This window comes from Nicotiana attenuata, unplaced genomic scaffold (genome assembly GCF_001879085.1).
Source record: "Nicotiana attenuata strain UT unplaced genomic scaffold, NIATTr2, whole genome shotgun sequence".
Lineage (NCBI taxonomy): Eukaryota > Viridiplantae > Streptophyta > Magnoliopsida > Solanales > Solanaceae > Nicotiana > Nicotiana attenuata.
The window spans coordinates 47,637-61,545 of NW_017674629.1; the positions used below are offsets into that span (position 1 = coordinate 47,637).

General features: G+C 38.5%; 1 protein-coding gene across 1 annotated transcript; it reads right to left on the reverse strand.

Moving 5' to 3' along the window:
• Positions 1 to 7,511: 7,511 nt before the first annotated feature.
• Positions 7,512 to 8,660, reverse strand: LOC109219036 (flower-specific defensin). The gene is made up of 2 exons (XM_019383438.1): positions 8,523 to 8,660; positions 7,512 to 7,976 (listed from the first exon to the last, which is right to left on the reverse strand). Exons 1-2 carry the CDS (start codon positions 8,584 to 8,586, stop codon positions 7,723 to 7,725), a joined length of 318 nt encoding a protein of 105 aa, XP_019238983.1. The 5' UTR covers positions 8,587 to 8,660; the 3' UTR covers positions 7,512 to 7,722.
• Between the last annotated feature and the right edge of the window lie 5,249 nt (positions 8,661 to 13,909).

The following is a 13,909-nucleotide window of genomic DNA, read 5'->3' on the forward strand; positions in this document are numbered from 1 at the left end:
AAAGGTTCTGCAGCCTCTCGAGGATAAGTACAGACGTCTCCGTACCGATCCGTGAGACTCTACTAAACCTGCTCATGACTCGTGAGACCTAGTAACCTAGGCTCTGATACCCAAACTTGTCCATGACCCCAAAACCCCCGCTCCGGTCGTGATGGCGCCTCACGTGAAGACAAGGCCAGCCGACCAACCCCATTTGCCTTTTTCAAAAATAGATAACATGAATAAACAATTTTAAAGATGATTCAATAATATTATTTGGCGGACGTACAATCAAACACAGCCCAAACCGGGGTGTCACAAGTCACGAGCATCTAGAGGAGTCTAAATACAACTACAAGGCCAGTAATATACAGAATAAAATTTAGAATCAAAGGAAGAAGATCCGGTGCCGCGAACGCTGGCGGTCACCTCGCTCAGCTACGATAGCAAAATCTTCCACCAGCTCAAAACCCGCTACCGGGTGAACAATTACCTGCATCTGCACGCGAGGTGCCGGGAGTAAAGTGAGTACTCCAACTCAGTGAGTAATAAAAGTAAATTATCACTGAGCAGCAAGAAATCACGTAACGCAACCAACATGTTGTATAGAAGCCGGGTACAATTTTCTAAGAAAATAGTGAAATCTGTGAAATCTTTAGAAATACCTTGGCTCAGTTCAAATCTCTTCTGAAAATGATCTTTTCAATAATTTCGAAAACGATTTCAAAACAGTTAGTGCTCATAAGCACAGAAAATCCGCCCCTCGACACAAATACCACAGTATAACAGGTAAAAAGGCAAATAAGTATGCAAGATGAGCACATAAAAGTTCGCCCCTCGGGCAATATCTCAAACTGTACCAGCCCCTCGGGCTCCCTCTCTCAGATCACTCTCAGAACAGTATCACATAGTAACCACTGCGGCGTGCAGCCCGATCCACATATCGCTGCGGCGTGCAGCCCGATCCATAGCTCGCTGCGGCGTGCAGCCCGATCCATATGGGTACCCGCGCTCACTGTGGGTGTACAGACTCCGGAGGGGCCCCTTACGGCCCAAGCGCAATATCAAGCCACCTCGTGGCATATAAAACAAGGCCTGAAAGCCTTCTCACATTACACTCGAGGCCTGAAAGACTCTTCACATAACACTCGAGGCCTGAAAGCCTGCTCACATAACACTCGAGGCCTGAAAGCCTCCTCACATATCAATCGAGGCCTGAAAGCCTCCTCAGTCCAGAAAATATCATAAGCCCCTCGGACATCAATAAAAATAGTAGTGCTCAGCCCAATTAACAGTGGAAAGTATAATTTAAGTCTCAAAGTTCAATTTAAACGGATGAGTTCGTAAATCAGTATAATCAACAGGACTGAGTTCAAGTAGTATGTCAAATAGTGAGGAAACAGTGATAAAATCCCCGAAGGGTTCAAATAATTGGCACGAAGCCCAAATATGGCAATCAGCCCAAATCATGATAATAACAAATAAGTTTCAGTCAAATACGCGATAAAATTATCAATCGGGACGTACCAAGTCACAATCCCCAACGGTGCTCTACCCCACGTTCGCTATCCGGCGTGTAAGTCACCTCAATATAGCACTATGGTGAGCAAATCCGGGGTTTCAAACCCTCAGGATATCATTTACAATCATTACTCACCTCGAACCGGTGAAATCTCTCGCTCGTGACGCCTTTGCCCCTCAAACCGGCCCCCACGCGCGTCGAATCTATCCAACATCAGAGCGAATACATCAAAATATGCCAATGGGACAATACCCAATCGAAAACAATCGAAAAATAGCAAAAATCTCGAAATTAGCAAAACCCGAGCCCCGGGCCCACTTCTCGGAAATCAGAAAATTTAACATCAATGGATTCCTCATCTTCTCACGAGTTCATACATACTAAGAACTCTCAAATCCGAGCTCAAATGACCCATTAAATCCCAATTTGAAATATAAAAAACTCAAGCCCTAATTCATCAATTTTAGGCTTAATTTCCATGAATTTCTAGGTTAATTTCACATAATAATCATGTTTTTAACTCATAAAACTTACCTCCTGTCAATTCCAGTCGAAACCCTCTTCAATTGCTCCCAAAAAGCTCTCAAGATGCTCAACAATGGAGGAAAATAACTTAGACTCGCGGATGAAATATCATTAAAACCCATTCTACCCAGTCATTACCGCATCTGCGGTAAAAATATCGCTTTTGCGGTCTCATTCCGCTTCTGCGGAAAATCCCAAAATCCAAGACCCGCTTCTGCGATGCAAAATCCCGCATCTGCGACTTCGCAGATGCGGCTACCCAACCGCTTCTGCGGAAATAGTGGCCCCAACAAAATCTCGCTTCTGCGATCCTCCCTTCGCTTCTGCGTGACCGCACCTGCGGTCCCATAACCGCGGGTGCGAAAACACCAGATACCAGTAGACCTTTAACATGCAAAAATTCCAAAACTCTCCGTTTAACCATCCGATCTCACTCCGAGGCCCCCGGGACCTCAACCAAAACACAAACATGATCCAATACCTTATTCAAACTTGCTCCAATCATCAAAACACCACGATTAACACTAAAACCATCAAATTACATCAAATCCAAGCCTAAGTTCCTCAAATTCTTCCGAAACTCGCATTCGATCAAAAACCCAACCAAACCACCTCCGAATCACCTGAAATTTTGCGCACACATCCCAAATCACCTAATGAAGCTACTGCAACTCTCGGAATTCCATTCCGACCCTCGGATCAAAATCTCACCTATCAATCAGAATTCGCCGAAATACTAACTTCGCCAATTCAAGCCTAATTCTACACCAGACCTCAAAAATCAATTCCGATCACACTCCTAAGTCACAATTCATCCCCCGAAGCTAACCGAATCACTGAAAATCACATCCGAGTCCTATAACTCATAAGTCAACCTCCGGTTGACTTTTCCAAACCAAGCCTTCCTTAAAGAGACTAAGTGTCTCATTTCCTACCAAAACCAATCCAAATCAACTCTAACACACAAATTACTAATAATGAAACATGAAGAAACATAAAATGGGGGAAACGGGACGGCAACTCCTGAGACGACGGTCGGGTCGTCACAATTGATTTTGGAAGGTTGTGATGGTGGTGAAGGTGGGGTAGTGGAGATATCCGGTGGTTTAGGTGGAATGGAAGATGGCGGTGGAGAGTGAATATTAGAGAGCATTTTTTGTTTCTATTTTTCTCCTGTTTGTTGGACTTCCATGCCGATACTCTGGACTCTCCTTCCAGATATTTTTATAAAGAAAATAAAATAATTTTCTATTTTCAATATATTGTGTCCTATTATATCGGAAACTTTGGTATCGATACTGTCGGTTGATAGGCTTCTTTCGGAAAAAGGTGCATATTTAATAGTGTAATAAAAAAAAATTATACTGACTTGTAACAAAGTTAATAATATCAGTGTGCTTGTTTGTTATTTCTTTCATTAGTGTCTCATTACTGAGTTCCTTTTTTTTCTTTTTCTTGTTTCTCTTTTTGCATATCAAGGGGATAGAAAATAGTTAACTTCAACTTTTCTTCAAAAATTTATGTTCTTGAGATTGGGTCCAAATCATCTCTAGTACCTACTATTATAAAGTTAGGTTGATTTTTAGTTCAGATTAATCCATGAGAAATTTTGCTAAAATATTTTTAAAATAATTTTTTGGCATCATTTGAGAATGTTTAAGTGTAATTTGAACGCGTTCGACGAAGTTTGAAAGTCACAATAGGTGTTTTGATCGTCGATTCATAGTTTGGAATTACTTGGTGTGATTTGAGGCCTCGAACAAGTCATTTGCCATGTTTGAGCTACTATTTTTGAGATCTGGTGCATCCTTTTTCGCGATCGCGAAAAGCAAAGTGTTGTTCCAGGCCTTGTGAATCGCGATCGCAGAAGGAAATTCGTGATGGCGTAGAAGGATTTTCTACTATCAGTGATCTGACTTCGGGAGCATATATCTTGCAATCTATAAGAAAATTCGGGATGATTCAAAAATGAAAGTTGTAGACCTCTGAATCTAATTTTCAGAAATTAAACCATTTGTCATTTAAAATTTTGCACAAAAAGGTATGCCTATTATACTGAAGAGTGTCTGTGAAGAGGAAACAAAATTTGTACATCGCGATCGCGAGGTTTTGGCCGTCATCGCGATGAAGGAAAATGATGTTGTGACTTTTGTTAATCGCGATCGCATGGATAATGACGGCGATCACGAAGAAGGAGGTCTGGCGGGTGTATTAAACACCTAATTTCGGGATTTTTGGGCTCATTTCATCACTTTTAAGTTCTTGGAGCTCATGTAGGGCGATTTGGGATGATTCTTGAAGATCGTTTTTGCCATATATTATAAGATAAGTTATTCCTGCTTGTTTTGAGTTAAATACATGGGTTATATATGGATTTCAACATGGAAATTTGATAGAAATTATGGAATTTTTGGAAGTAAACCTAGAAATAGTATTTTTAGATTTTGACCACAAAATTGGACATGGAATTAGGAATAAATTATATATTTGAGTTCGTGGTATTATTGGTAATTTTTATCTTTGAAAATTTTTGGAATCCAGACACGTGGGACCGAGGGTTGACTTTGTTGACTTTTCGAGCAGAGTTGGGAATCATTATAAATTGTTAAATTGTAAGCATTGGAGTATATTTTGATTGATTTGCATGTTGTTTGACTAGTTTCAGATTGTTTGTCTTTGAGTCGAGAAGTTAGAGAGGCATTGGAGCCGGTTATGGAATTTCGGAACGAGGTAAGTCTCATGTCTAACATTGTGAGGGGGGAATTACCATGTAGGTGTTATTCTTATTATATGTTACATGTTGTGGGAGTTGCGCACGTATAAGGTGATGAGTATTTATGCGCATGCTAGAATTCCTTATTATGTTTGGGTAGACTAGGATTCATGCCATGCTTTATTTGTATTAGTTGAGTTATTCTTGCCTGCTTAGTGACTAGGCTTGCGTAGAGTAATGGAGTCGCTATTGTAAGAGATTTCACGAGCTACTTGATTAGCCACGGAATAATTGTGCTTCCATTACGAATTTCTCTCGCGTTGTGCGTTTTTATCGAAAAGCTTCTTTAAATTTCATAACTCACACGTATATTCGTGAGTGAGGTCAAGAACCCATTAAAGCTTCTTATTCTAATAGGATCAGGCCGTTCGCCTCGGCAGGATTATGTACCACACTCTTATGGGATCAGGTCATTCCCCTCGGCAGGATATTATAACACACTCTTATGGGACCGGGCCGTTCACCTCGGCAGTATCATATTCTTATGAGATCGTGTTGTTCTCCTCGTTATTACTATAAAACACTCACATGGGATCGAGTCGTTCGCCTCGGCAACTTCATGAAATACTCATATAGGATTGGGTCGTTCACCTCGGCACAATCGTGCGTAATATTTGACAAGAAGACAGTGTCTCCATGAGTTTTCCTGATTTGAGTTGTGACGACGAGATTGCAAAGATCCTGACCACAAGTCGTGATATGAGGAAAAGGACTAAAGGGAGGAATGCCCTAGCCTTTGGAAATATTCACAGAACAGTTGCCTAGATGACAAGAGAGCACTAAAGTATTCGTAAGAGCTATGGGTTATGAAAATGATAAGGGCATCAGTCAACATCGAGGACGAATGTTTCTAAAGGGGGGGGGGGGGGGGGGAGAATGTTACATCTCGCGTTTTCGTACGTTAAAGTTTCGTCTTCAGTTAATTGACGTAGACTCGGGGATGGGATTATCTGGAGGTTAGCATATTTATGCTATTTATAACAAGCGATAAATAAGTATTATAAAGGATAAAAGGGTACACGGATTAACGAAAACGAGTTTCGTTGGAAGTGGCCAATTTGGAATAAAATACGGGTCGAGCAATAATACCCGATAATTATGAACTAGTACCATGCAAGGTACCATATGACCACGGTAGTAAAATATATAAAGTATATATGAAGTATTTTAAAAATAAATAGAATTTTAAGTAATTTGTGGTAATTTTTAAATTATGCGGGTAATTGATTAATTCCCGGGTAACAGGACATTAACCAGTTAACTAATAAGTGGTATCAGAGCAGTTATGTCCTAGGGAGTCTACAAGCCGTGTCTAGTAGAGTCTTGTTTATGGGTGTGTTGTGCACCACACTTATTAGCAGGAGGCTACAGGGCATTTAGGACTGTCACTCTTTCTTCTTACTCTAGATCGTGTGGTAGAGCTCACTTATAAGAATTCAAATTCTGAACTTCTATTTTATTCATAATAAGACGCTGCCTACATTCAAAAAGACGATCGATAAGAGATATAGCTGTGGAAGTGTTAAGTTAGAAGAATTCAATTTTGCATCTTGTTTATGATGAGTAAATGAGAGGCCTTCAGCAGATCATGCATATACTAAAAGGTGTATGGATCTTGATAAGGAGCTTTTAGGAAAGAATACGCCCCGAACCTGGGGGGGCGAGACCAAAGTGTATCGTTCCAATTTTATCTGATGTCCCCGCTATCTGGTGGGGACCATTTTATATATATACTCCGGTTGAGGCGGTATCTGATAATTGAGAGCTAGTGTTCACCGTTTAGAAACGATTGTACCACGTACCTATATTTGCTTACACTGTTTATTTATCATGCCTCATACTTGTTTACTTTATACCGTACTTGATTTATTGGACCACTAGTAAGTGCCGATGTCGACCCCTCGTTACTACTTCTCTGGGGTAAGGCTATATACTTACTGGGTACGCATTGATTTACGTACTCATGCTAGACTTCTGCACTTATTGTGCAGGTATATATTTCTGGTGATCTTTTGGGCGCAAAGTCGCGGCTATTACAGGGACTTTACGGTGAGTTGCATCCCATGTTACAATCTGCAACATACAGAGTCTCCATCAGGATTATCTAGATTTTCCTGTCTAACTTGTATTCCGGACAGATGTTGTATTGTTATTGTACCTTCTAGTAGATGCTCACACACTTGTAACACCGGGTTTTGGGGATGTTCTAGAATTGTTATGAATTGTTTTACATTGATACACTTTTACTTGTTATTTTTAATTAAATTGTACGTAACTACGATTTATTTTACTGCACTGAACTCTCGATTTAAAAAAGATTCATAATTTTAAAAATAATAAAATGAATAATCAAGTGTTGGCTTGCCTAACGGCGACGTTGGGCGCCATCACAGCTTATGATTTTGGGTTGCGACATATATGACCATCACAGAAAAAAGTCTTATTTGATAATAAACATTTTATACATAATTATAGTTTGTAAGGGTTGGACGGGTTGGACAATGACCCAAATTTTAGCCAATCTTGAGCCAGCCATCTCAGCCCAAGTATGACCCGCTCATTTATACCCGTCCAAAATCAGCCAACCTGCTCATTTATTTACTTTACCCATTTTGACGCGTTCAAAGTCAGCCCAATCCACCAATTCGACACCCTTATATAAAAGATTATAAAGGAGAAAATAATATAAGCGAAAGTTAGCAAAATGGACAATATAAACAAGGACCATAGAAGGTCATTTTCATTAAAAATACACGAATAAACTTAGTGCAAGATTGCACAAAGGATTGAAGTGCCACACTTATTTAAAGTGTAACAAAAGGCTACTAAAAGCCAATTAAAACACAACATTAGCTACACTTTTAAGAAAGGTAGCAACTTAATTATGTGTGACACTGTATCCTTAATTTCTTCTAATTTCTAATTAGTTATCCATTATCTCTTCTTCAAGCAAAGCTGCAGCCAAAGTTTTTGCTTCCTCAGCCAAAATTTCAGCTCCAGTTTTAGTCATCTTCTCATCAAACACACATGGCTTAGTGCATAGACACCTTCTGAGGATTTTGCTACAATGACCATCAGTAAATTTCTCACTGATACAAGCTTTTCTGCAAGGTGGTTTGGTAATGCATATTCCAGGAAATGTGTTGCTTTCTGTTTTGCATTCTCTAGCTTGCACCTCTACAATCATTCACAAGTAGTTGCCAATGTTAGAACAAAAGAAAAGATAGAATTCAAAGAAACCATTGAAACATGAATATATTCAAGGTTCTTAAAGATACATACATACATACATGTGTGTATATATATAAGGGCAGCCCAATGCACAAAGGGTCTACGGAATCGGGCCGCATCCCAAGGGGTGTAATGTAGATCGACAACATATCCTAAAAAATATATTGCCCCTATATATTATTTTGGAAGAACTAATGCGAACACATTTTTTTCAGGATTTTTCAAAGCTATCAGACGTATACTATAGATTAATTCGTCATTTTAACAACAAATACATCAAAAAGATAACCACACTTGAAAATTTACTTGACAATTCATAAGAAGTGTAACTTGATGTTTATTATGATAGCTAAACTAGTCATAGCTTTTATATTTATTTTCTTAAAAGCAGACTTGGGTTAATTAAGTGGCTGGATAGCAAGAAACAGAATTATATAATAAATTATATTTTATTATTTTTATGGGGTTTTGGAGGAATAAATGAAGACAAACCATAGGCAACAAAGAGCATCATTGCCAAGATAGCAAATGCCATGAAGCACAAGGAGCGAGCCATATAGTCTCTTTGAATGAGTAAAAAAGGATAGAAATTTTAATAATAAGAAAGATTGCAATTCAGAGGTGTGAATGAGCAGCAACTCAATAGAGGTATTTATAGGCGCTGAACTAAGAGTAGATAAATTTTGAAGCAAAAAGTAAACAAATAAAAGGAAATAATTATTGCACTGAAATTGTTGGTAATTTGGAGTTTGGAGATACATATTTCTTTTTTTTTTCTTTTTCTTTTTTGTCTTTAACCAATGTCCGATATTAGGACCTCAACTAGTGTTGATTCGGCCCGTGAATAGTAAAAACAACAACAACAACAACAACAATAATAATTCAGTAAAATTTCACTAGTGGGGTCTGGGGAGGGTAGTGTGTATGCAGACCTCACCCTTACCCGGAAGGACTAGAGAGGCTGTTTCCGGAAGACCTTCGGCTCAAGAAAACAAAAAAGACAAAAGGAGACAATATTAGTATCACCATAGAAATCATAGGAAAAATAGGTACAACATGAAATCCAGAAGAAAAATGCAAAGCAAAGCAAAAATGATAGCTAGTAAATAGGTCATGCACTGAAAAACGAAAAGCGTAATAGTAAGACACAACGTTACCACTATCTGTCTTAGACAAAAACCCTGCCAGCCTAGTCTCACAAAGGTACGAATTAATTAAGGCAAGAATCAACTATCTCCTAACCTAGAACTCTTATACCCGTGTATAGCTAAAAGTACTCCTTATAACATGCTCATGACTTGAAACTGAGACTTCTATTTAACACTTAAAAATTCATCCAAAGTTTTTTAAAAATTTGCTTAACCTATAGAATCTAGACGATGGAATTGGTTCTCAAATTTGTCCTAGTTACTGCAAATAATAACAACGCGGAATAAAGGAAAGAACGACGCACAAATTTTTTCGTAGAATACTATTGTGGCTCAAAGGTGTAAAGATCACGACCTAACCTAATAGTATTTAACCCAAACTCCACTAAAATAAAGAGCCATAACTCATATTACAACTTTGTAACCTAAGAGATTATAAAATCGAGGTTTCAAATCCCATTTTGTCTTGTTGTTTTTTTCTATCCTTTCCTACAATTAAACCTGGTGGCGAAGCCATATGGTCACAAGGGTGGTAAACTAACCAACCTTTATCGAAAAATTGTACTGTGTATATAGATAAAATATTATATTTTAGAGGTATATAACATATATTGAACACCTTTTGTCGGAATTTTTTTTCACTTTTTTCAATTTGAATACCCTTGAAAAAATTCCTAGCTGCGGCACTAATCTCTTAAGCATGACGCTGAATCACTTAATCTACTTGGTTCTTCACAAGTCACACCAAACTTATGCCAAAAATTTAATAGAAGTTAAAGTTGTACAATTTCGTATAGTACAAAGATAAATTTGATGTTTCACCAGAACATAACAGGTAAAAAATTGTGGCATTCAAATTTTATGGGAGCTCCACTGCTCTCGCAACACGTGAAAGAAGAGGTTTAATATCAACCTTATCTTCTTCATGAATATCAAAATGGTACAAATGGCAGAATCACATGCTGCGGTTTAAAGTGCAGTTTACTTCATATGAGTTGTGAACTCATTTTCACAATTTAAGAATGCAGAGTTGGGGTCAGGATTTGAAGTTTGTGAATTCGAAATTCTAGTCATTTTAAGTAATTGAATTATAATTTAATAATTTGTATATATTCAACAAAAAATTTAAGATCATACTGAGTATGAATCAAAGTTACTGAATTAGGGTCAGCTCAAATGGATAAACTAGGTAAAGTTAGGCTCAGCTCAAATGAATAAACTAACATAAACTAAGTTAACTAATGATTTGTATTCTGTTTTCTGCAAATTTAAGTACTATTTATATATGATCAAAAATTTAATCTTAACTTTAGTTTACGTTTATGAGGGAATTCAAGTGTAAAAATAGCACGGTCTAGCCAGTTTTCGGACTGGTCATTCAAAGATAGCCAGCGTTTACCAAGTCAATGAAAAATAGCCACTATTTTGCTGCAACAGAGACCGGTCCAGCATAATATACTGGAGTTCGGTGCACCTGTGTATGAACTTCCGACATATTATGCTGGAACTCCAACACACGGAAAGTTCCAGCGTAATATACTGGAGATTCGAGCACTTGTGTATGAACTTCCAGCATATTATACTGGACCGGTATACTTTGCTGGAACTCCAGTATATTATGCTAGAGTTCTAGTGTACTTATGCTGGAACTCCATCATATTATGCTGAAGTCCCAGCATACTTATCCTAGAACTCCAGTATAATATGCTGGAGTTCAAGTATACTTATGTTGGAACTCCAGCATAATATACTGGCGTATTTTCCGGGTTTTGAACAGTGTTTTCACTCAGATTTATCATTACATGAAAAGTGGCTAAATTTTGATTACTTTTGAAACTGGGCTATTTTTGAACGACCACTTGTAAATTTGGCTATTTTTGAATTTCTCCCAATTCAAGTTAATATCAAGTCGCTCCATTGGTCTCGTGCATGGGCGGAGTTAGGAGGGTAAGGGAGTATGGATAAACTTCATTCGTCAGAAAATTCTTTTATATAAGTGCATCCCGATGCATAAAGCATCTCGCATTCATGCAGGGTCCGGAAAAGAGCCGCACGCCTAGGAGTATGACATAGACAGTCTCCCTAATGCCAGCATTAGTGGCTAGTTCCACGGCTCAACCCCATGACCTATAAGTCACACGGAGACAACTTTATTGTTACTCTAACGCTTCCCTTCCAAAATTATACTGTATATACTTGAAATAACTTGTACGTATATAGTAGATGATAAGTTTTTTTTACTTATCAATTTATTTATTTATTTATATTTTGAATCCTCTTAGTGAAATCCTTACGGCGTAACTACTCCTGTGAAAAAATGAAGCTTAATCTCCAAATGGTCCTAAACAGAAGTCACGACCCAGAATCCCAACCTCGGGGTCGTGATGGAGCCTAACATCTATTTGCTAGGGAAGGCGACGTGAAACAAGTAATTGACAGAAACTAAGCGTCCACCAAACTGTATAGAGAACCAGGTTCTCTATCAGTTACCACAGTAAGCAACAGACTATAAAACCAAACAGTATAGGGAACCAGGTTCTCTATCTGTTCCCACAGTAAATCGGCAGCAAATAAAGAACACGCGCACACTACAGTAAGTAAATGACACAGAGGAATTTTACGTGAAAAATTTCCAGATCAACGGGATTAAAAACCACGACCTACCCTTGTAGGATTTCAACATCACTACTGAGCAATTTGTTCTTTGTTCTTGATGCCTTTAAGAATCACTTGCAAGATGGACACTTACTTGAGAGAATGCTTGATAAGTTCTTGAATGTGCAAATGATTTGTTTTACCTTTGCTTGATGTTAATATCTCATTTGTGACATCTCTTGGATGATACAAGCATGTTAGGTGAAGGGCATTCCCCATAAAGTTAACTGTTGCACTGTTTTTGCACTGTAGCGTGTGCAGGCAGCAACTTTACAGATGGGGGAGTTGACTTGTACAGTCATCTCGGGAACTGGTAAGGACCTGGTCCCTCAGCTGTTCCTTCAGCTCTGGAGATTTGAAACATGTCCCAAACTGGAACCTTTTGATCGTAAGATCTTGAGAATGTGTAACAGGTTCCTTATCTGGTTCTCTCATGAAGTTTGTCAAATCATCAAAACAAAAGATGCATAACTTATCAATTTTTCCCTTTTTGATGATGACAAACTTAGAATTGATATTCCCCTTGAGAACCAGATCTCCACATTGTTCCCCCTACGAATCAGCCATATTTTCACAATTGGTTCCTCGAGACTGTTTGTCAAATCATCAAAACAAAAGACGCATAACTTATCAATTTCCCTCTTTTTGATGATGACAAACCCAAAATTGATATTCCCCTTGAGAACCAAATTCCTCACATGTTCCCCTACGGATCAGACCTACAATCAACATGTTATCAGCAACATTCCCCCTGCGAAGCAGAGCTATCTTTCATGCACAACACAGCATATCAATTCATTTATATTCCTCCCCCTATTGACCCCTATGTAACTTCCCCCTTTTGGCATCATCGAAAAGAATAACATAATAAGCACAACCAAAAAGAAGTTCAGCAACATTAACTCATGCCACTTGGGCAACACAGAATAAACAATAACAAGAACAACAAGTGAATGTCATTGCCCAAAATAGAGTGATTGCCCATAGTAGAGTAATTATAACAAAAGCACAGTAGTTTCAACGATACAGAATATGACAATTTAAACAACTAAAGTACCAATGTCATCAAACATAGGGATCAAGAAGATAGGAATTCGAGGGAATTTGGAAGGAGCGAAAGACATGGATCACTGGGCAGGAAGAAAAGTAAGGGGATAAGGCCTTGATGAGCTTGTCTATTCGTTCATTCACAATCATTTAATCAATGATCATCTGCTCTCTCAGTTCCTCCACCTGTTTCCTTAATCTTTCATTCTCACCCTTCAACTTAGCATTCTATTCTTCCAAGGGTCCATGGGGACTTGGTTCTCTACCTATCTGAGCAGGCTGAACCATCAATCAGATCACCAAGAATTTCCCCAAGCTTCTTCTCATCAAGAACAAACTCAGTCCCATGCATACATAGCATTAGAGTAACACATACAACATAGAAGTATTTACTTCTTCTTCATAAACGTTAGGACTTGGAGGAACAAAGAGGTGATTCTATTTTTGGAACTCAACAATGTCAAGAAGTTCCTCCAGTTTTCAGTAATATCATAGTCAACACTCTGCCTAACAGCTCTTTTTGAGAAATCAGAGTCTTCTACCTCTCCAAAACCGATAACTCAACCATTTGCTTCTGTAAGGAGCCAGGTTCCTCACTCACACTACCCATTCTTTCCCTAAGTGGCCATGTCTCCCTCTTCTTCTTCTCAATCTGTTCACCCTTATCATCTGCTGCATCTTTCTCAGCCAACTTTCTTTTCTCCATTTTTTTTAATTCTTTCTCACAAATGGAGATTTTTCCACTTTATTCTCTCTTCCACAATCACCACATAAGCAGGTCACACCACTTCATCATCAATCAGCCTACTTTTCTCAATCCTTTTTACTGGATTAGAGGTTCGTTTAAGCACAGAACCCAAGAGAAAAAGATCATCATCAGAATTAACATCCTAAGAAGGATTTGAGGGACCAGGTCCCTCATTCAGTTCCCCCCTTTTTCCGGCACATTCACCAATTCCTCCATCCTTCAAGGCTTCTACAAACCCAACATCAATTTCAGCCTCACTTTCTAGAATATTAGATCTACCC